Source organism: Spermophilus citellus (genome assembly GCF_964194105.1).
Source record: "Spermophilus citellus genome assembly, chromosome: 5".
Classification (NCBI taxonomy): Eukaryota; Metazoa; Chordata; class Mammalia; order Rodentia; family Sciuridae; genus Spermophilus; species Spermophilus citellus.
The window spans coordinates 72,152,689-72,176,839 of NC_138186.1; the positions used below are offsets into that span (position 1 = coordinate 72,152,689).

Sequence of the window (24,151 nt, forward strand, 5' to 3'; positions counted from 1 at the left end):
CTAAATCCATTTTATTATAATTAGTGACTTACATTTTAGTACAAACTCCAAAAAATTGAAAAATTTTTGGAAGGATCAAATAAGAGCAAAATTCAGCAAATGTTGAATTCTGAGAATATGCATTTTTCTTTTCTGTAAGACTCTTTGATTTCTGTTTTCAGGAACTAGTACCCATCAAGAGATTGCTCTATTCATTGGATAAATATTTCTTAAGAACCCACTATACACAAGGCACTGGGCCAGGCAGTGGGAATGCTGCTCTAAACAAGAGACATGGTCCCTGCCCTCAAGGAGCTTACAGGCTAAAAGATGAGACAAATATCAGATGCACACAAGAATCTTAAAATATAGGAATCTGGTGAAATAAGTTAAGGAATTAAACATTTATTAATGAGTTAAGTAACCAGACATTAAACCACTGACCCCAACTTTCCTAATCAAATACAAGCTCAGAACAAACTTTTAACTGAGAAAAAAAAATAAGACATAGTTTGATTTCATGTTTCCTGTTTGTACTTTAGTTGAACTGGCTGAAGACACTAGCCTTAGTAATAATAGCCTCAGTGTAATAATCCATAACAGGATCATTACTCTGTTTCTTTCATTTATGTGCATGGATCTGGTGTTGACTTTTCCTAGTCAAAACTCTACATTCTGATATTTGCATCCTGACCACTATTTACTTTTTTTGCCTCATCTGAGTTGTTCTACTGAATTAATCAGATATTCAAAAGCAATTGCTTAACAACAAATGTGGTTTATGTTGTACTGCATAAACCTGAAAATGATTGAAAATTTTACAAACATATACAAAACATAATGATGGCTACCAAGTGCTGAATCCCTTACTATAAACTAAAAAAAAAAAAAATGTGTTGTTTTTTTAACATAATTTCTTATAATCTCCCCACACACAACACTGCAAAGTGCTAGTGGCCCTCCCTGTTTTACAGATGGGAAAACTGAATTCAAAGAAATTTTTCCAGCACCACACAGCTGATTAGTGCAAAACCAGGAAAAGAACCTCTGATTCTCTGACAAGTCAACTTACTCTCTCAAGAATCCTACATTGGGAGGGGTTGGAGTTGTGGCTCAGCGGTGGCACGCTTGCCTAGCATGCATGAGGCATTGGGTTTGATTCTCAGCACCACATACAAATAAGTGAAAATAAAAGTCCATCAACAATTTAAAGAAATATATTTTTAAAAAAAGGAATCCTACATTGGGCACAGAATTCTCACCTTTAGGGCTATACACAATAGAATTACTGTACAAGATTATAATAATGTTATACTAATGCAATTGAAGCCTTTAAGCAAGCAGAATCCAATAAAACATCTGATTAGCAAATTGAAATGTGAAATAACTTCAGGTAAATGGCAAGTAAATGGAGGGTGTGTGACTACAGAGGCTTTGCTAAGATGAGTAAACTGCATCACATAGCAACCTCCAAGTCTGGCTATGTGGAACTTTGCCAGAAACAGGAAGAAAAAAAAAATTATTTTACACTAAGTGGGAGGTGGCCTGGAAACTCCTAAAGAAATGCTGGGTTAGAGAAAGCTCTTGATTTTTGTTTTCTTCTATCTCAGGGAAGCTGGCCCTACTGCAGTGTAACCTAATCACAGTGTCTGGGTCATCTGCTCTAGAGGAATGGTCCTCTTTGATGCAGCTAGTATAAGCATGTAAGCACACATCATCAAGGAAATCTCCATCACCACCACTGTTATTTTGCAAAAATCCTCACAGATAGCTTTATGAAAGAATAAGCATGCAACCCTGAAAATGCAAAATGAAATGCACATGAAACAAATTCTGCACTAACCTCCTAAAAGCTTTTCTCTGTCGTTTATCCTACTGCACAACTACAGATATAGGACAGCACCCCGAAAATGCTTTCACCTCAAATTAGGTTGTAAACTAAGCTGATATCCCTCCAGTAGCTTAGGGGCTGCCTTTCCTCCTCTTGTACAGTAACTCCACCACACAAAAATCTGTTAAAACGTTCACTGGCACTAATGTGGAATCACTTAAAAAGAAACATATCACTTTGAGCTTGGGGGCAGCATGCTCGCCATCACTGTCCTTCTTAACACGCATATGATTAATATTGGTACTCAGGAAAGAGAACTTCTTCTGACCTTGAGCGTGCGCGCTAAATAAATTACCTCAGAACGAAAGTGGTGAGATCTCAGAACCGCATCTGGGAAAAAAAAGAAAAATGAGACTTCATTTAACTCCTTGTTCTTCAACTGCAGAGTTACTAATGACTTACCTGTGAGACCAGATTCAGAAAAGCACATTGCAGACACCTCGAATTCGGTGGGCGTATTGGGATAGGGAAGCCAGGGGTACTGAGCCATCTGTCTCTAAGGGATTTCTCCACAATAAGTTTCCGGGAAAGTTCTGGGGCAGTCGGGGAGCCCCGAAATCTCCATGCCTTACTTTTTTACTCCCTAAGCTCAGGAAAATGATCGGTAAAGGCCAGGCTGCCCCGGACCTCACTGGAAATATCCTCAGGGCTTTAGCAAACTCAGGCTTTGAGTCCGTTCCTCCCCCTCCCTGCTCTCTGTATCTTGGTGGTTATCAAAATCTGGAGGAGTGGAGGGTGAAGGTGAGGGCAAAAGGGGCAAGGGGCATTAAATAGATAAATGTCAGCTTGGGGAGTGGGTAATGATGGGGGTAGGAGCGGCGAAGGAGGGAGGAAGTCGCGCTTCATTTGTCAAATAGGCTTAAATTCTTCCTTTTAGCCCAAAGAAACCCGTCGCAGCGTGTCTTACCTCGGCTTCTTGAACGACCCGAAAAGACCGATTTCATCGGATGCCTCCCTTTCTGGAGCTTGCGGTGCCAGCAGCAGAAGAAAACGATGGTGGCGATGGTGCCCAGCAGAAGCAACAAGAGAAAGAGGGCACATTGGATGCTGTAGGGTCTCAGCAAGACGAGGAAAGCGGCGGCGATCATGATGCGGGCAAGGCGGGGGGCGACTCAGCGGCGGGGCTGGAGGGCGGCGGCACAGGCACCCGCGCGGGGCGCACGCCGGGGCGGCGGGCACGGGCGAGCGCGGCTCAGCGCGTCATGCCCGGCGCTCGCGGCCCCGCGCCCAGCCCAATGGCTGCGCACCCCGCGCCAGCCGCGCTACGCGAGTGATCCAGAGCTGCGGGGAGTGCTTGGCATGACTCAGCAGACGACGACGAGGCAGCGACTTGGCGGCGTGGAGCTTTTCCCCTCCCTCCCCAGGCGCCCCCGCCCCCGTCCCAGTCCGTGCGCAGCCCCCGGGCGCAGCCCCGCCGGGGACGCGGGGAGCTGGGAGGAGCAGCGCCGCCACCGCGGATGCCCGGGCCCCGCGCATCGTCTGGTGGCTGCCGCTGGCTTCAGCATCCCCTAAGATGGGCGCACGTGGGTCGGGGCGGGGACGCGGCGCCCGGCAGCAGCCGCGGCGGCCCGCGGGGGGCGGGAATGGGGCGCCGCGACGGGGGCTCGGCTGATGACATCACGGCCGGGCTGCGGCAGCGCGGGCGCGCGGACATGGCTGCGGCGGCTTCGGTGGCGGCCGTGGGCTGCGCCCCAGCCTGAGCGCCCATCGCCCACTCCACCCAAGCCACCCGACAGTGCGCGCCGACCTCGTATCAACCGGCGGGTGCCTCTCGGCTCCCGGGGACCCGGGGCTTCCACCTGCCCAGCCTCCTTTGGCGGAATTTCTGGGGAGCCCGGCGTGAGGGGGCGCCAAGGAGCCAGGGGGAAAATCGTAAGGCGCTGGCGAGAGCCTGCAATCGGTGCTACCCCCCACTTCCCACCCTCCGGCGCCCCGCCCCGAGGTAGGGGCTTTGGAGGATGCAGCCGGGTGAGCTATTGCTTATGGGGGGGTTCCTCGCACGCCGAAGCGCGACCACCGGGAAGGGCCTTCCCTGGGAGTTGGGATCCTCTAGCAACGAGAGGCCCATCCCTCTCCAAACCCCTTTAAACTAGAAGTGCTCCGGAGAAGAACGCTCGGGTCTAGAGACTTGAACTGTCCACCCCCAAACTTGGTGCTATTTTGCCGGCGAGAAATAGGCACTTCAGATCCTCCTGTATCTTTGCGTTTACCCTAAAATCCTGACTCATTTGATGCATTTGAAGGGAGAGGCGTTTTTAAGATTTAGGGACCTAACAAATAAAGGAAGTTGGGGCTTGGCTTGTAAATATTTTGAGGAGAAATTTTTAGGCAGTGTGAAGCCATGGTGATCTGTCGCACTCTTGGACACACTTCCTTTTACTGCTATCCCCCCCTCACATTTCTTCATAATCAGCAAAAAGTATATTGTAGTTTGTGACATGGGTCACTGGTGCAATGCCAACCCAGAAGGTATAGCAGGAGCGCTGCAGTGTGCCTTTCTGCAGACAGACTTGGCCACCTGGCGAGGAAGCCGCTGCTGCAGCGGTCAGTCTGCGGCATCTTGCGGCTTTGGCGGGCCATTGCGGTATGGCGTTCTGCTGCCCCCAAGGCAATGCTGGCTTTCCCTATGTGGGGATGGGTAGTTTGTTTTCACTAACTCTCATAAGGAAACTGCAAATCACAGTGACAAGGTAACACATTACTGCATCCAACTAGATTGGACTCATTTTGGAATATTTAAGAGACTAAAGAAATTGTGTCATAAAAATAATTTGTAAAATTCTGAAATACTATTAAAGAATTGATAGGAATACTTGTTTTATTTGCATGTAAGAATCTCAAAATGAGTGTTGTTTTCTAACTGTACAAAACCAACTCTACAACTCTGCATAAAAGCTTAACCATTGATGTTGTTAAGGCCAGTAACATGTTACCAGGTATAAGCATTAAAAGAAACTCAGAAAGGTGTTTCCTAATGCAGTCTCTTCGATGCTAAATTAATAAACATGAAAAACAATGGGTATATTTTCTTATTTACAGCTGGTTTCCTAAAACAAACATTCAAATTGTTAGCATGTTGCATCTCATTTCCTTATTTGGGGCTGAAGACAGAAGAGACCTTGCTTGCAAACCGGGTATAAGATGGGAATATTGAATGTCAGAGTGTAGGCTGCATTGCATGCTAGGACAGGCTTCACAGGTTCCTGGCACTCAGAGGGGCTGACAGGTAGCTCTGCATCATGTGCACATAGCTAAGGGTTTCCTGATACCGCAGCCCACTGCAGTCAGAAACTATTCTTGTCCATTATGCAGGGGTTATTGAAAAGAATCCTGAGCCTGCAATGTGTGGCACATCAGGAAAGCAAGAATTCTCCACCACATCAACAATGGCATGGTGGAGTAATTTAAAACCACAAAACAGAATTAATCTTTTGCAAACATTGGGTGGAAACAATAGAATTTAGGAAGGTCATCTTTATGTTTCTTATTGACTAAAAATTTGTGAGCTGAGATGGATTAAATATCCTTGAACAGAAACAGGCAAAAGACTACCAACACCACATAGAAACAAATTTGCCTCAAACACTGCATTTTTAACAATAAGAAGCAACTAAATAGCAATTATGGTTCTCTGAGCTATTACTTTAGCACAATTCTTATCATCTCAGTCTTGGTGCAGCCATTTATAAGTTTCAAGAACACACAAGAACATCATTTATCTCTCTTGGCAGGCAAATGCTTAACTACCATGCAGAAGGATTATAGATACTTCTTTTTAGATGCATTCATTTCTGTTTTTTGCATCAGTTATCTTAAAGATATTAACAACAAGCAAACCAAATCCTAGAAGAGTTCAGTGCTTGGTTTCATTGTTAATTTCTGATGTATTGCTAATTAATCATTTTTTCCCAAACAATGGCATGTTATTAATTGCTTCTTTGTATTTGTGTGGTGCCTGATGCATTATGGAATTCAATAAATATTAAATCAGCCTTTTTGAAAGTTAATTTGGTAGAATTCATACCTTTTCTTTCTGCTAGGCTTTCATTTTAAAGAAAAATAATTGGCATTATATAAAAATCAAAAAAAAGTTTGAGGATAAGGTAGAAGAGGAAAATCCATGGTCAAAATTTCTCATATCAAAAAATGAAAAATCATAATGAAAAAGTGTGTATAATTTGTTGACTTTCTTGTGATAGTGAGTTAGCATTGTCACCCAGGAGAAAGACACAGGAGCCAGAGAAAATGGCATCAGACATATATAAGGTAATCCATCCCACAGCCCTCCTTCTCTTTGAATTCTCAACCAAATTGTGAAAAACTACAAGGATCCAAAAGAAATTAGAATGTTAATTTTTTCAAGGATAAGCCAAATTAAAGAACATAGCTTAGACTCAAGGCCCAAATGGGACATCTTTTCCCTCTTCCCCTAACTTAGCATGCTCACCTAGTCACATGGCTAAAGAACAGCCTGCCCAATAGTAGGGCAGGATAGAACTGGCCTGTACAAATTCCTGCACAGAAACCAGACACTAAGAGCCTAACACTTTCCAACCCACAAGGCACACACCATGAGTGAGCAAGAATCCTCTGTGAGAAGGGACCTTTATACATCTACTCTGCCCATGAGTGGCTAGCAGGCCCTTTGCAGTTTCCGCCATTACTAAGTCTTTCTGCCTTCCAAAGTCAAGAAAAAGGGGCTTTGATAAAAGGTGGAAACATCTTCCATAGTACTTCTCTAGAAGTAGGAAGTTGTGGCACAAGTTCCCAATTTATGGGCCAGAAAGAAGAAAAGTTTCCACCCAAAGCTATGTAGCAATTGAGGGAAAAGGAGTTGAAGATGACTCAAATTTTGAGGTAGGGTGGAGGAAGAGTTTGAAGGAAAAGATGACAAACTGGGTTTTAGACCTACTGAGATGGAGTTGTCAAAAGGATATCAGTATGAAAATATCCAGCAAGCCCATGGAAATGTGGGTGGAGAGGTCAGAACCAGAAGCAGATGTGGGAGTCATCTACACAGATGTTGGAGTCATAGAAATGGAGGAAATGACTAAAGAAGAGAAACTATAGGAAAAAAATTGGAATTGGAATTTTGGAGACTACTCCACCATTTGTGGACTGGTGGAGAGCAAAAGGCAGGACTGGAAGCTATATGGGAAGTGTTCCAACTCAGTGGCTTGCTTGAACCAATGCCCACATGGGAGGTTTAAAAGGGTGAGGACTGAGGACTGTTTAGTAGGAGACCTCTGGAAACCTTCCAGAGAACTGATTCGTTTGGCAGGAGAGGCTAGAATCAGAAGTTAATGGGTTGAAAGGAAATGTGAGGGAAAAAGAGTAGAAAATGGTTGTCTATGATCTTTGGAGAAATTTAAATCTAAAAGAGGATGAGTAAGTAAGCAATTGAAGCCTGAATAAAGGCCAATAGCGACCCTCTTGTCTGGATAAGGAAGGGTATTTGAACAAGGTTCTAAGGAACTTGGGAAAAAGAACAGTAGGGGGAGAGGAAGAATTGAAGAGAGGGGAGGAGTCTGCCTTCTCCTGCGACTTGTGATTCAACATATCTTGAGGACCCCTTCTCCCAAATGATTCTGCTCTCAAGCTGCTTTTGATGCTGCAGAACTAAAACTAGTGATAGCTCCCTGACCAACCCTGACTACTAATACTCAGACTTGAAGAATTCTTATTAGGGAAAGATAAGACTACCTTGGAATGTAGCCCAGGCTTTCTGTATTTATTACAAACCTACATGAAAGTGAGTAAATTACCCAATTGTTAATCACACAAGAACATCCCATTGAATATTACCTCCTTGAGAACAAAAAATTTAGGTAAGAATGCTCTAACAACAAATTGTTACAAATTAATTGTACTGGTCTTAGACTGGTGGCCTATTTGTGCCCAGGCCAAATGTTATAAGTGCATGAACTAGAAGGTAAAGTAGTTTATGTCATCTGGAATAACCTAATTTATCTAAAGTAATCTTGAAAATCTGGCAATTTTCAGTCACTAGAATCAGGAAAACCATCATGTGGATGGATTGCTATTGTCTTTTTGTCTTTTGAGTTTGGGAAGAAAAGATAATTGTCATTTTCAGTAAAATCAAACGTCATTTTCAGCAAATATACCCCGGGAAATAACTTTATATTCATTTTACCAAAATAAAAACATTTAAAATAATTTAAAGTTATCCTTATAAGAGAAAATGTCTCAAATGGAATCATTTCAGATTGTTCTTTTAACATTTTAGAAACGTTAGAGCCTAATTAAGATTTGTTATCCTATGGGTTATCAGGCTGCAGAATCCATGATAATGCTGTGAACAAAAATTTTTGTGTGAGCTTTACGGAATTTTTTAAAAAGTCTGCTGAGTTTGGGGGGCTTAAAAACATCAATATAATTGAACTCTATAATGCTTTGCAGACAGTTTTGGAAAGTAATTATTTATTATCCACAAGCAAATAGAATCATTTATATAGTTTCTACATGGAGTGTAAGATTAGTCATGCAGCAAAATACTGAGTCATTTGGCCAGAAAATTTACTCACAGTTGTATGAACTGCCAGTGGAAAATTTGAGAGCTGTTCATAAATCAAATTATAAAGCTCTTAGAGTTATAAATCACTGAGAAATATTGTTCATTATTATTCAGATAGTGTAAAATACTTCCCACCATTTCTAAGAATGTGCAATTTACAAAGCAAATTTGAAAGCTGAAAGTGTAGCCTTCTAGATCCAATAGGAGGGCTGTCATATAAGTTACAAGCCTTTCTACATTTACAAGTTAAAAAGAAAAAAAAAGAGAAAAAAGTAAGGTAGAGAGTTTACAGTAGCATTGTAAATATGTTATGAGATGAATAAAATCTTGATAAATATTTATGAAATAAATTTCATATTGTCTTGACAAAACTACAGCAACATTGAAAAGCTAGATTCTCCTATTTCTTACAATAATTCTTTGTCATTAAGGACTTTTGTATTAAATATTTTATCCTAACAGATTTGTATGCTAATGCATCAGTGTGCTCATAGCCTGAAAAAATAATGTCACTGAGAGAGCGGAAGTACCAAGTGTACCAAGGAGAACAGAAAATTACGATGAGTAACTGATGATTAGTAAAAAATGTTTCAATAACACATAGTTCCAGAGGTTATTGAAATCATCCCATTGTAATGACATTCCAGGAATCTAGGAACAGAGAGAAAAGTACATGGTAAAATGTCTTTATACGGGCTGTGGGCTGTGGCTCAGTGGTAGAGCACTTGCCTCACATGCGTGAGGCACTGGGTTTGATCCTCAGCACCACATAAAGATAAATAAATAAAATATAGATATTGTGTCAATCTACAACTAAAAAAATTTTTTTTAAAGTTAAAAAAATGTCTTTATAGCCCCCAGTACTTTGTAGAGTAAGACAGGATAACAACCAACCACCACACTAAAATGAAATATAATAGAGTTGGTATCTCAAAGAAGAAAGCCAAAAGCCTGAAACCTGTTCTTGGTGGTCCTCTCTCTTCTGTAGATGTTGTTAACCTGTAACTCATCAATGAGTTTCTTGGGATCTGAAATTATATGTAAAATATATGTCTCTTTTGAGGGATGTGATCCAGAACTTTTATTAGGTTCTTAATGAGTTGACCCCTCCCCACCAAATGAGAATCATCAGAACCATACAAATCCACACAGGTATTAACCCTTCTGAATGCAGTATCAAATCATTCTCTCCTCCACCAACATCATCATCACCTAGGTATCCTTCAGACAGGGAAAAGCTTCTCAGGCATATCAGTTGAGGGTGAGCAAAGAGGACTTTCTACTCTCACCTTTAAAAACTCAGGGAAGTCTCCCAAGTGCTGGCGAAGAGTGAACACTGGGTGTTGTGAGTTTCCTTGTCCTTCTGCAACTTTAAACATATGGGGAGGGAGATAAGTGAGTTCCCTAAGGCCACTCCCATTGGGATGTCAGTTCTAACCCTAAGAGGAGAAAGACTGGGTGAACTATATAGGACCACTTCCAAAGACTTTTGTCAAAGGAATTAGAGCTAACTTGATTCCCAAGCTGCCTTCAGATCGATTAATTAATTCAATTAATTCAATTAACTTCAATCCTACATTGCTTGTCCATTTTTAAATCCTTGTTAGATATCCTGTATATAACCAATGGCTAGGGATATAGCTCAGTTGGTAGAGTGCTTGCGTTGCATGCACAAGGCCCTGGGTTCGATCCCCAGTACCAAAAAAAAAAAAAAAAAAAGAAAGAAAGAAAGAAATCTTGTATATAACCAAACAGCATTTTTACCATTTTTTGGTAGGTATTTTAATGGATAAGCCCTTTCTGAACCAACAGCACTGGCCCTAAAATCTATTCTTGGATTCAGAGTGCAAAAATTGCCATAGTCTTAAGGCCTAAAAGAGGGATAGAAGGTCTTAGTATCAAGCTCCTAGAAACTACTCCTGGATATTCTGGTGAATGTAGCCATGGCTCTTCTTAAATCCTGCCTGAACCACAGTTTGTGAGACTTTCTGATAAACAATTTGCTGTGAGTCTTCAGACCTGGTATCTGAATGAGGGTAATTCTGTAGTTCATGGTAGGAATGCTACTCATCCATACCAAGTGCTCAGCTTTACCCAGATGTTATTTCTAACTTCCCATCAAGAGCAGAATGCTATGGTTTGAGTGTGTGGCCCTCAAAAACTCATGTTGAAATCAGATTGCCATTATAACAGTATTAGGAGATGGTACCTTTGGATGGGATTGAGTCATGAAGGCAGAGTGCTCATGGATTAATGACCTTATCTTGGGAGTAGATTTATTTTAAAAGGGCAAGTTCAATCTCTTCCCCCCCACACTTTTTCCCTGCTGCTTATGAGATGACCCAACAAGAAGCCCCTCACCAGAGGCTGACATCTTGATAGAGGACTTTGTACCCCCAGATTTGTAAGCCAATAAATTCCAATCATTATAAATTGCCCACTCAGTAGTTTTCTGTTATAGCATCAGAGAAGGGACCAAGACTCTGCCCTTGGTATTCTTGTGGACCTCTGCTTCTCCCTAACATCATTTTCCCAGGAGACTGTCTCAGTGTTCCATCATCGTGACCATATTCTATCACAGCATGAAGCTATGCTGTCATTTAGGCAACTGTCTCATTCCAGCAAGCAGGTCTAGTTTCCTGAGGAATCCTGATCTCTCAGACTGGTCAGTTCTGTTCCCTCCCATGTCCCTTCTGACCCTCTAGGCTATGAAGAGTTGACACAACTTTCATGCATTCTACACATAAACAGACTTTGAATCAACACCATTCCCTGAGTGCCTCAGAGCCCTCTGGGGCCAGTGAACACTGTTTTTGCACAATTTAATTTCATGACCATTTGTAATGTGACAGGAATCCACCATGAGAAAGCATTGCAGGGCTGTAGTAAATGCAAACGCCCCAAAGACCCGCAAACTGGTAAGCTGTTAAAAGTTAGTGCCTAAAAAAAAAAAAAAAAGTTAGTGCCTGAATTAAAGGGCACCAGTGGACCCTGGGGGTTGGTTGCTGTCATTGTTCACCTGTCCCCCTCACTGAAAAAGCATGAGTCAGCATGCACTAGTGTTCCTCATTACTGAATGTCCACCTTAGTGTGGACAATCTGGTTATCTGCAGTCAAAGCTGACTGTTAGTATCTACCTCTGCTTGACCTCTGCTAAGTGTGTTGTATGCATTAACTCATTCAATCCTCACAGCAGCCATGAGTAGGTACAACTCATCCTATTTTATAGATGAGAACTCTGAGGCTTAAAGATATAAGAAATCCCCCCAAAATCATACAGCTAGAAAATGGCATAAGGAGTCTCCAGCATTTCAAAAACCCTTTCTTTAAAATGCTTTATGATTCCTATGCCTGAGCATTAAGAACAAATTTAATTTTGACTAAAAAGTAGTGAAACTGTGGTTGGTAAAATCTATTTTCTATACATCATAGTTGTCCATTATTTTTTAGACTATCAAATGAACACCATATAAACAGGTAATTGTGTATAAATTCAGGGGTTGTTTGTTTGTTTGTTTGTTTGTTTGTTTGTTTTGATACTGGGATTGAACTCAAGGGCACTCCACTACTGAGCCACATCCCCAGCCCTTTTTTGTATTTTATTTAGAGACAGGGTCTCACTGAGTTGCTTTGTGCCTCGCTTCTGCTGAGGCTGGCTTTGAACTTGCAGTCCTCCTGTCTCAGCTTCCTGAGCCTCTGGGATTACAGGCATGTGCCACTATGCCCAGCTAAACTCACTTTTTAAGGTCACCAACTTATACTACTTAGCATTTTAGTTTTTTTTTTTAATTTGGTGACATACATTTTATTTTAACCAAATAAAATAACACTTCAATCCTACATTGCTTGTCCATTTTTAAATCCTTGTTAGATATCCTGTATATAACCAATGGCTAGGGATATAGCTCAGTTGGTAGAGGGCTTGTGTTGCATGCACAAGGCCCTGGGTTGGATCCCAGTACAAAAAAGAAGGAAATCTTGTATATAACCAAAGAGCATGTGATGTAGATGTACATAAATAGATGTAGAAGTAGATGTAAATATACTCTTTAGCTTTTAGTTTCTTTAAACTTCTCATTTAGATATATCTCTAGAATATAGTATCAACTGAAAATTTCTAATAAAGTTTTATCTCAGCTAATGAGAAATGCTGGCTATTGAAAATTCTGAGGCCAACTGTAATTCTGTTTAGTATTCTGTTAGTATTTCAGCTTACAAATTAGTCAAACAAACAAGATTGAAATTACCACCGGCCGCAATCCCACTTCTGAAGGAATTCCTCTAAGTCAGGGATTGCTGGGCAGCTGTCCCTCCTCTCTTCTGACTATCCTTAGTCAACCTTCACTCAGATTAATGAGGACCAACCTGCCACTCAAGTAGTGTCAGATGTTTATTGGCTGTGAAATCAAGATCCTCTCCTTTAACCTGTGAGGACCTAGACAACCTCTCCTAATCCTTCAACCTAACAAAATTCTTCTTATTAAAAATGTATAGTTTAGTGGCAGAGCACTTGCCTAGCATGTGTGAGGCACTAGGTTCCATCCTTAGCACAACATAAAAATGAAACAAGTTAAAGGCATGCTGTCCATCTACAACTAGAAAATAATTATAGTTTTCATTATTACAGTGTCATTGCCACTTACCCATCACTGTCACGAGAGTAAGTTCCACCTAGCACTCCCAGGAAGCTAACAAAGGCAGGAGTGGGAGTCTGGGCAGACTCCCACTTTGGAAAAGGGCCTCTATTGGTGATGCCCTGGCTCTAATCACTTTTCTTTACATTTTTATGTAAGATTGAGGTTTGTCTCATAACATCATAGATATTGAAGTCAATTAGTTCTGCTTCTTGAAGCCCTCCTCGTTCCTGCTGTTGTAAACGCCCTTTGTATTCCTATGTGATTGAGCTAACCATGTATGAGAGGAAGCTGGTCCTATTCCTTTCAGTTAATAATAAAAATATTACTGTTAATAAATTCATATGCCATTAATATAACTAAGATATCAATTCATACTGTTATTATTCCCAGTTCACAGACAGGGAAACAGAGGCACAGAAAAGTTACATAGGTAGTAAGTATTGGAGCCAAGGCTATGGATCCAAAAAGCTTGGTTCTAAAGCTGAGTTTAAAACAATTTGTGACCCTCCTTCATTTTCTAATATACTTGAAAGAAATTCAGACTGGACAAACTACCTACATGGCAAAATTTTACCTCTACCAAAAAATAGTATCTCACTAAACTTTCTGTGCTTTTATAGAAAAACAAATTTATTCGTCCCTTCTTTCTGAGAACACTATGTATGTTTGCCCAAGCTTCAGTCTGCCCCTGGCTATTCAAACAACTTTCCCGCTAATAGAGCCAAGAGCTCACAGCATTGTCCCACAATGCTACAGCTGCTGAGTCTCCTGTTGCCTCAGTCTGCAACACTCCTGGACCTTGAGGTTAGGTTGCATATTTTGAACTCATCCTTGTTTTTATATGACTTCTTGGGCCTCTGCTGGCTTAAAAAAATCCACTTCATCTCCTAGGGCTTCTTTCTTTGATCAAAAGCCATCCCTTAGCATCTGAGTGGGATTGGTTCCAGGATCCTTGAGGATACCAAAACCCATGGATGCTCAAGTGCCTTACACAAAATAGCATAGTATTTACATATAAACAAACATCATCCCAATACTGGATCACTTATATTGCCTAGTACAATATGAATATTATGTGAATATATATCAGACTGTATTGTTTAGAGAATACTGATAAGAAAAAATCTGTTCATGTTCAGTACAGAAGCAGTTTTTTTTCCAAACATGCTTTATCTGGGGACAGTTGAATCACAGATGTGGAACCCGTGGATACAAAGAGCCAACTGTACTTGCTTTCTCCATATGGAGCTAGTTTCTTGGTTTTGACTTGCCCTGCAGCTGCCCACACCCAGGCTTGCTTCTGCAACAGAGAAGCAGACAGTCCCTGGCATTCCCTTTCATGTACGTTACTCTACGAATTTATTAATAGCAAAATACTATTGCTCATAAATATGTTTTCTAAGTGACCTATATATAGGAAATAGATAGGATAAAAATGTATAATATAGTTGATCTTTTTTATTTTAATTTTGCTTCAATGTGGTATGAAGAACTATTAAGCTGGGCATGGTGGTGCATGCCTATAATCCCAGTGGCTTGGGAGGCTGAGGCAGGAGGATCACAAGTTCAAAGCCACCCTCAGCAAAATTGAGGCCCTAAGCAACTCAGTGAGATCCTGTCTCTAAATAGAATATATAAAAGGGCTGAGGATGTGTCTCAGTAGTTGAGTGGCCCTGAGTTCAATCCCCAGTAGCAAAAAAAAAAAAGAAACATTAAAATAAGAAGAGAAATGATTTGTATTGAGTAAGAGGGGGAAACCACTTAAGATGATTTATCAAGTAAATTATCTGAAATATGTGCCTCAGTATATTAATTATGTTTAGACCCAAATTTTTTAGAGTAAAATGTACAAAATTAATGGTACATTGGTAAATGGTAACCTGTTTATTTCATTAATATATGCTGTCAATATAGAGTATAATAGGATAGACATTTCAAAAAAAAATCGGCTTGTCCTTTCATTTATAATTGATTAAATTAATAGTTGAAAGTTGAATCCCTCCTGATTTTTATGCATATATATTAATTCTAGAATCAGAATTATTATATTTTGCCAATTTAAAAATTGATCTATAAGCTATTAAAGTTGTAAAATATACTCAAAATAAAAAGCATAATGATCTCATCTTGCTCTCAACTTTCGAAATGAATAAAATGTTCTACATTCCTTTAAAATATGTGAAATGGAGGATGTTTTGCATGACTTACAGTTTTCCTAAAATAAAATTTTTAATTGATTTTACTCTTGTTTTAGGCTTAACTCTGCTTTTGATGAATGAAGGAGAAAGGCATGTAAATGTTGGGAGGACAGGTAGTAAAATGGTATTTCTTAGAAACTATTTTGGAGGCCCTAGAATCATACAAAAACTTATTTAGAGCCCCTCTGAGTTCCTGTGTAAATTTTCAGATGGTTTTACCCATGGATTCTGGATTTTTGTTGACAACTGACGGAGACAGGTGACATTGTGGAGAAGTTAAGATTGTCTTCCACTGTTCCCAGTCTCTGATGTCTGTGCTGTTAACTCTCTGCTGTAGAAGTCTTCTTGAACACATCAAGATGAAAGTCAGCCAGGCACACTGTCTAAATAAGATAAAACAAAGATGGGTCACTTAGCACTTGGTTCTCTTGCCAGGTCATGAGGCCACCATTTGTGGAGTCAAGGGTACTAGGAATACCAGGGGTGTTGATCCAGTGGTAGAGATCTGAGTGCTTATGCATGAAGAAAACAGCAAATAATACCCCCTTTTCTTTGAACTAAATCTTCATCAATGGAGATAGAACTTGATCGATGGTAGGATAAGTCATGTCAGAACATGGAATCAGAAATACTAGCCTTTTCTAATACAATGATAATGCTCCAGTAAACAAATAATGTAGGTCAAGGCACATTGTCAGTATCATATGTCCCCAGGAAGATAACAGATGAGAGTGCTAGTAGCAAAAGGAATCTACTGGTTGGCAATAGATACCCAGGCAGTCAGGAGGTAGGAGGAGCCCCACCATGTTATTATCAGTCAGGGCTCTGGCAAGAAACAGATGACCCACTAAACTAGGATTTCCATAAAGTTTTAACCAAGGTACTCTTTAAGAAGGTGTGGGCTGAATACAGAGAAGCCCATGAGGGATAGAGCTGTTCGACAGGGCCAGTCATAATGGGAATGTTATCAGCCCTGGACAAAAGACAGAGGGAAGGCAGTGATTATTGCAACCTGAAAGGAGTGGGTCATATAGACAGGGACACTAAAATCTGAAGCAAACCCACAAGAAGGGAGCCAGGAGGATAAATGTTCCTAACTCACTGTTCTCTTTCCCTCTGAATTGCCACCTGGACATTCCATTGGCTGAACTCAGCCCGAAAGAGAGAAAGGGAACCCAAATAGGTCAACCTCCAGACTGAAGAGTAGAGATGGCTAAAGAAGAGATTCCTAGGTATAAAGAAAGGATGTCCAACATGGGTGTATGAGCAGGTCTATAGGCCATGATGAACCAGCCAAGTCACCATTCTCTGGAAGAACAGAACCACAAGGGCAGAGACTTAGGCAAGGGGAGCCCTGTAAGGGATTAAGTCAAGTGAAAAGCAACAACACAGTTGGAATTGATAATCTATTGCAAAGCCTACTTAATGAAAGTCCTTTAGTTTGCTTGCAGTTTAGCAACGAGGGCTCATTGCAATAGGGGACCTCAGTTCCCTCATCTTTAAAATGTAAATATAACTTGTATGTATCTCAGAGAGTTTCTGTGAGGATTAAACAAGTTTGTACAAGTTAGATGCTTAGATAGTAATAGATTAATGGAATGTTTACAATAGACATAGATGGAGGATTCAGTAAATGAAATGTAAGCTGGTTTTATTCTTATTAAGTGAAGGACAGAGGATTGGAAAAGTTTGAAGAAGTCATATAGGACATCTAGAAAGAAAAATGGTTAATATGCATGACACTGCATGATATCACTATGTATTCATTAAATTAGCTTGAATAAAATTCATCCATATTTCCAGCAACTGGAAGGACTGAGGAAGAAAGATTGCAAGTTGGAGGCCAGCCTCAACAACATAGTGAGACCCTCAGAAACTTAATGAGACCCTATCTCCAAATAAAAAATAAAAAAGAACTGAGGTAAAGCACTCCTGTATTCAATCTTCAGTCTTCCCCACCCCCACTCCCCCCAAAAAGCAAGCAAGCATATCCATCTGCTTTGACCAAATAAGAATATTTTCTTCCCTTTTCCATTATGAAAGTTTAAAGTGATTCAGGTCTATAGTCTCTCAATATGCTTAATGTTTTTTAGTTAGGCTCATGAATACTCAGCAATCCAGTCTAAGTAATGATTTGAGAGTTTGGCAGCATTGTTGAATTATCCTAAAGTATATTGACCATCTTTTTAATCAGGATATTGCAGGAATTACTTGAGAAAATTGAAAATGGAGAAATTTAAGGGCTGGGGATGTGGCTCAAGCGGTAACAAGCTCGCCTGGCATGCTCTGGGCGCTGGGTTCGATCCTCAGCACCACATAAAAATAAAATAAAGATGTTGTGTCCACTGAAAACTGAAAAATAAATATTTAAAAATTCTCTCTCTCTTCTCTCTTTCTCTTAAAAAAGAAAAGAAAATGGAGAAAGTTAAAAGAGTAAGTTAAAATATTCACTAATAGACATTAGTAAAACCTAGTAACTTCCCTCCAGAAGTTAAGAACACTCTGGTGAGAATCTCACTCCTGCATTTGTTTTGCTCAGTGAAGTGCTGTTCATGTTGAAGTACTCAGAGTGGACCAAATCAATTAGAGCCATTCCAATCCTGATTTCTGTTCTTCTAGTACATATATAATTTTTAAAAAGTACTATGGACATCTCCTTTCCCATGTCCTACTTTGCTAAGGGTCTGGGTTGAAACTAATAATCCATTTCAAAGAGATCACTACACCAGCCATGGGATATTTAGAATTACATTGGCAGTATTTTCCTGAATTTTGAGATACATTTAGAGGGGAGTCTTCAATTCATATTCTTTTCTAAGTACTGCAAGGGATCTTTTATGCCTAACATGACAAACTGATATGTATGGAAAGCAATCCAAAACTTTGGAAACCTATGAAAGGGTACTTGAGTTTATTGTAGTACTGTGTTGTTTACCTTTCGCAATCTTTATTTCATTTGTAATAGGGGATTCATATTTAAATACAAAGGCACATGAGACACTGTTGTAGGGACAAATGAGGGAAGGCACGGAAGATAGCAGGAAACAGTTTTATTGATTTATTTATTAAAACAAACCTGTGCCAGGTTCAGAGGGCACAGCTTTTGCTATAATCAATCAATCCCCTGAACCAAGAGTTCAGGTAGTTTCAGAGTTTTATACCCAGCATGTAAGGGGTGGGGATCAGCAGTTCACAGTCTGCAGAAGTTCACATAAAAGCAGCTTTTTATTTCACTGTTCTGGGCAAGTTAACCCTTCAAGGACAACACCTGAGAAGGGAGGGGTTTCTTCTCCCTTCTCTTTCCTCTCCTGCCAGCCGTTACCATGGAGCCCAATTGTAACTTATCTTAAAAATGTAGACATCTCTGTGAAGCCCAGCTCAAGGCCAGAGGCCTTGTTTGCACATTTCTTTTTCTTTTCTTTTCTTTTCTTCTTTTTCTTTCTTTCTTTCTTTTTTTTAAAGAGAGAGAGAAAATTTTTTTAATTTTTTTTTTTTTTTTAGTTATTGGCAGACACAACATCTTTGAATGTGGTGCTGAGGATCGAACCCAGGCCGCTCGCATGCCAGGCGAGCGCACACATCCCCAGCCCTCTTTTTCTTTCTTTCTTTCTTTCTTTCTTTCTTTCTTTCTTTCTTTCTTTCTTTCTTTCTTTCTTTCTTCTCTCTTTCTTTATTTCTTTCTTTCTTTTTTACATTTTCTAGCTCTTTTAATGTTTTCCTTTACATGTAATATACATGAAGCTCTTTGATTCATCACAGTTAATTGTGGGTGTGATGAGAGATGAGGAACTTCATGTGTTTTGTTTATAAATTCTGCTGATTTTGATAACTCCTTTATTTTCATGGCTTTGGCTTATTTGTCCATTATTTAACATTTTTGGGGGGAAAAGTCTGTCCTTTGTTAAATTATTTCTTGTTTTTTCCATTTAAATTTTTTTTTATTTCTTACATACATGACAATAGTGGAATGGATTACAATCATAATTATCCATTCATAGCACAATTTTTCATTAACTCTGTATATAAAGTATGTTCATGCCAAATTATGCCATTATACGTGAGCTCTCTCTCTCTCTCTCTTTTTTTTTTTTTTTTGCATTACAATTCTTAATACACCTTTATACCACAATTTATCATATCTCTGTTTGTATATAAGGTATTGTTTGCACATTTCTACTAAGTACTATACTGGATTCGTTTGTGAAAAACTAGTAAGGGGGTATCTAGCACCTGGAATTCTGGTATCTTCCTGGCCTGTGGCCAAGTAAAACAGAGCGACACAAAAATAGGAAGTTTATCTACATTGAACTCTTTTGCAGAGACTATTTTGCTGACAGTCCTAAAATCAGCCATGATAAAGATTTCTGGAGAAGTCCAGTTAAGACTTTTCTGTGGATAAAGGGGGTGCCACTTCAACACCAGAATTATATTGGATATTCACATAGTTTCCTTAAGTTTTAGTAACTTTTTTTCCTTAGAATTTCGTATTGGCTTTTGGATTCTTATATTAATTGCATTACTGATTTGTTTTGTACCAGGGATTGAACCCAGAGGACCTTAAACACTAGGCCACATCACCAACCCTTTTTTATTTTTCATTTTGAGAAAGGGTCTCACTAAGTTGTTTAGGGCCTCAATAAGTTGCTGAAGCTGCTTTTTTGGGGGGGAGGGTCTGGGGATTTAATTCAGGGGCACTTAATCACTGAGCCACATCCTCAGCCCTATTTTTTTAATATTTATTTTTTAGTTTGTTTTTCAAGTGGACACAATATTTTACATTTATGTGGTGCTGAGGATCGAACTCAGTGCCTCAAGCATGCTAGGTGAGCACTCTAACACTGAGTCACAACCCCAGCCCCCAACCCTATTTTTTAAAAAATATTTTTATTAGTTATTGATGAAATTTTATTTTATTTATTTATTTGTATGTGGTGCTGAGAATCAAGAAAGAGCTCTACCACCGAGCCACAATCCCAGCACCCCCCACCCCCAATCCTCCCACTCCGGCCCCGCAACCCTATTTTGTATTTTATTTAGAAACAAGGTCTCACTGAGTTGCTTAGTGCTCGCCCTTTCTGAGGCTGGGTTTTGAACCCGTGATTCTCCTGGCTCAGCCTCCCAAGCCGCTGGGATTACAAGAGTGTGCTACCACACCTAGTTATATCACTGATTTCTTAAAAGCAAACATAAATGCATTAAAATTCATATTTTGAACTACATTTGCTTTCATTTGTCACAAAGCTGCTCTTTGTTTCGCTACATATTGTGTTTTTCATAATTTGGCTGTTGCTTAGAACATTGTTTTTCAACTAGGGGTTATAACCCATTAGTGAGTTGTGAAGTCAATTTAATGTGCTATGATCAGTACTTTTTATTTTTAAATTATAGTTAATTTGCACATATTAATTGTACAAGTTAAGGGTTTCATTGTGACAATTCTATACATACAATGCAACACCTTTTGTGTATGTGTGTGTGTGTGTGTGTGTGTGTGTGTGTGGTGTTGGGATTGAATCCAGGGCCTTGTGCATGAGAGGCAAGCACTCTACCAAATGAGTTATACTCCCACCCTAATTCAACTCCTTTTAAAGCGAACTAAAATAGAGTAGATAAAACAGAAACTGAGAAAATACCTTGCATGTATAAGGGTAAATATGTTTAATTACGTTTTTTTTTTCTCATGTGTGTGAAAACACATGCAGGCATGCATTTTCCCAACCAATATGTAATTTTTGACCCTTCCTCCCTTTTTCTATCCCCCAAAATGCAGTTTTTCTGTGAGTTGCAGAAAAAAAAAATTGAAGGCAGGCATGGTGGCACATGTCTGTAATCTCAAGAGCTCAGGAGGCTGAGGAGGCAGAGGCAGGAGGATCACGAATTCAAAACCAGCCTCAACACCACTGAGGTGCTCAGCAACTCAGTGAGACCCTGTCTCTAAATAAAATACAAAATAGGGCTGGGGATGTGGCCGGTGTTGAGTGTCCCTGAGTTCAATCCCTAGTACTAAAAAAAAAAAAAAAAAAATTGAAAGTGACTAGCTTATATTATTAATCCAACCACACACGTATCTTGTATATTATCATGCCTGTGGTTATATTTAATTTGTCAATGTAAATAACAATCAGGTATTCTCTGAAGATGAATTCAGTTTGAAAATAGAATAGCACTGCCATGAGAATATTAAACTATGAATATATGCAAGAAAGTTGAGACCAAGGGAAGTCTTGAAAAGGCAAAATGGCAATTGCATAAGAAGTTTTGAATCAATATCTTTGGCTACAAGGATCAATAACAAAGGTTGCATTATTCTAAGATTGAGCAGATGTTCTTGGAAAAGTAATTTTTTGTGTGTGCAAACTTGCTATTTTGGTTGGGATATGAAGTGTCCCCCTAAGACGCATGTGTTGAGGGCTTGGTGGCAATGCAGCATTTTTCAGAGCTGAGATTTTGGGGAGGTGATTGGATCATAAATAAATCCAGGAATAATAGAATGGTTTACCAGAAAGCTGTGGAGGCTTTGGGAGGGGGAACCTGGTTGAAAGAGTGGATTCTTGTGGGCAAGCCCTTGGGAACTGTATCTTGTCCATGACCCCTTTCTCTGTCTCTGCTTCCTGGCTGCCATTTGGTGAACAACTTTCCTCTGCCACACCCTTCCACCATATTATTCTGCTCAAAAAATAAATCTTTTTTTTCCTCTAAGTTGTCTGTGTCAGTTCTTTTAGTCATGGCAACAAAAAGCTGACTAACAGTTGCTGGGGCCTTTGTTTAAAGTTGTGGTTCTGGTAGAGATTTTTGTGAATAGTTCTTATTATCAGGCATACATGGAGGGAATCCCCTTCTTTATAATCTCCTGGATTTTTTTAATTTAGTTTTTGGTTAGGACTTAACAAAAGTGACTCCATTTAGATTTTGACAATTTTCACAAATCTTATCCTATGCATCTACCTAGGAAATTTATCAAAGGGCAGAAAGCAATATGATAATTTTTTTTACTAGGAAACGACAATGTTTAAGACACAACCATAGTCATAACATTTCTTTTGACTTTGCTAATTGGCAGGTAATATAAATATTGAATCACCTGTTTGTGGATATTATAACAGAATATTGACCTGAATTCTAAAAGAGGTCTGATGTATACATTTATGACTGGTTTTGAGTAAATATTATGCTTATAAATAAACTTGAAGAATTGCTTTTTAACCAGGAGAAAAGTTTGACACAACTAGGAATAATACAAATGTTGTTTTTTGTAAACTAACTTTTCCCCAATTTTTTTATTGTGATAAAATGTATGTAATAAAATTTACCATCTCAACTATATGTAAATGTACAGTTACATTCATATCACTGTGCAACCATCACCACTAAAGGTCACCAGTATGCTTTTCGACTTGCAAAACTTAAATTATGGGGGCTTGGGATGTGGCTTAAGTGGTAGCACGCTCGCCTGGCATGCGTGAGGCACTGGGTTTGATCCTCAGCACCATGTAAAAAAAGAAAGATATTTAAAAAAATAATAACCTAAATTCTGTACCCATTGACCAATAGCTCATTTTCCCCTTTTCTCCAACTTCTAGCAGTACCTTTCTACTTTCTTTCTGTATGGGTTTAACTGTTCTAGGTACCTCACATAAGTGAAATTACATCGTATTTGTATTTTTGGACTGGCTTATTCAATTTAGTGTAATGTCATCAAGGTTCATGTATGTTGTAGCATGCGTCAGGTTTTTTCCTTTTAAGGCTGAATTTTATATATATATATATATATATATATATACCATCTTTTGCTTATTCATTCGTCTGTTGATGGACACTGGGTTGCTTCTACCTTTTAGCCATTGTGAATAATGGTGCTGTGAACATGGGTTCACAAGTATCTCTTCAAGACCTCGCTTTTTAATTTTCCATAGCAGCCATATCATTTTACATTTCCAACAGTGCTCAGTGGTTCCCATTTCTCCATATCTCACCAACACTTTTGATTTTGGCTTTTTATCAGTAGCTATCCTAATGGATGTAAGGTAGTATCTCATTGTGATTTTCATTTGCATTTTTCTAATGATTAAAGATAATGAGCATCTTTTCATGTAATATTGTAATATTTTCATGTAATATTGGCCATTTGTATATCTTTAATGCATAAATGCCTATTCAAGTCCCATTTTTGAGTCTAGTTGTTTGGGTTTTTGTTACATTTTAGTAGTTCTATACATTCTGGTTATTAATCCCTTATCAGATGCATAATTTGAAATATTTCCTCATATTATTCAGATTGCCTCTTTACTCCTTTTATAATGATTTGATGCACAAAATCTAAACATTTTTTATGAAGTTCAGTTTTTCTATATTTTTTGTTATCTATGTTTTTGGTGTTATAGCCAAGAAATTATCATCAAATCCAATAGCATAAATGTTTGCCTTGTTTTGTTTTGAGAGTTTTATAATTAATTTGGTTTTAATGATTTGCAAGCCAAAAGGAATTTTTAACAAGAATAAAAATTTTAATGTAACAAATCGTGAGTATTGGGGCTGGGGATGTGGCTCAAGCGGTAGCATGCTCACCTGGCGTGCGTGCGACCCGGGTTCGATCCTCAGCACCACATAGCAACAAAGATGTTGTGTCCTCCGAAAACTAAAAAATAAATATTAAAAATTCTCTCTCTCTCTCTCTCTCCCCTCTCTCACTCTCTCTTAAAAAAAAAAAAAACAAATCGTGAGTATTGAAGACCTATCTATGTAATATAAAGAATTATAAAAAAGGTTTATTATACTTTATTTCATGTACTATGTGTGATTTTTCAATTTTAAAATGAACATTGCTGCTTTCAAAATAAAAAGAAAAGAAATAGACTTCTCAATTATCACCTTCAATAGGACCGCAAACTCTGTAATCCTCAGCAGAAAACTG

The 24,151-nt window shown here is 39.2% G+C and overlaps 2 protein-coding genes across 7 annotated transcripts in view; one reads left to right on the forward strand and one right to left on the reverse strand.

The window, feature by feature from the left end:
- DST (dystonin) overlaps positions 1-3,131 on the reverse strand; it is a 435,613-nt gene extending 432,482 nt beyond the window's left edge. For 4 of the 6 annotated variants that reach the window (XM_081294333.1, XM_081294339.1, XM_081294338.1 and 1 more), the window contains exons 1-2: positions 2,778-3,131; positions 2,166-2,200 (exon numbers count right to left, since the gene is read on the reverse strand). In XM_081294333.1, the coding sequence (XP_081150459.1) occupies positions 2,166-2,200; positions 2,778-2,958 (216 nt within the window). In that variant the 5' untranslated portion in view covers positions 2,959-3,131. Of the gene's footprint in view, positions 1-2,138; positions 2,201-2,777 lie in introns of all 6 variants that reach the window. The other 2 variants (XM_081294337.1, XM_081294332.1) reach the window with 1 other exon arrangement.
- Positions 3,132-3,457: 326 nt separating this feature from the next.
- Positions 3,458-24,151, forward strand: part of BEND6 (BEN domain containing 6) — a 68,889-nt gene continuing 48,195 nt past the window's right edge. Inside the window, exon 1 of the mRNA XM_081294344.1 lies at positions 3,458-3,838. Coding sequence (XP_081150470.1) covers positions 3,482-3,838 — 357 coding nt within the window. The 5' untranslated portion in view covers positions 3,458-3,481. The remainder of the gene's footprint in view (positions 3,839-24,151) is intronic.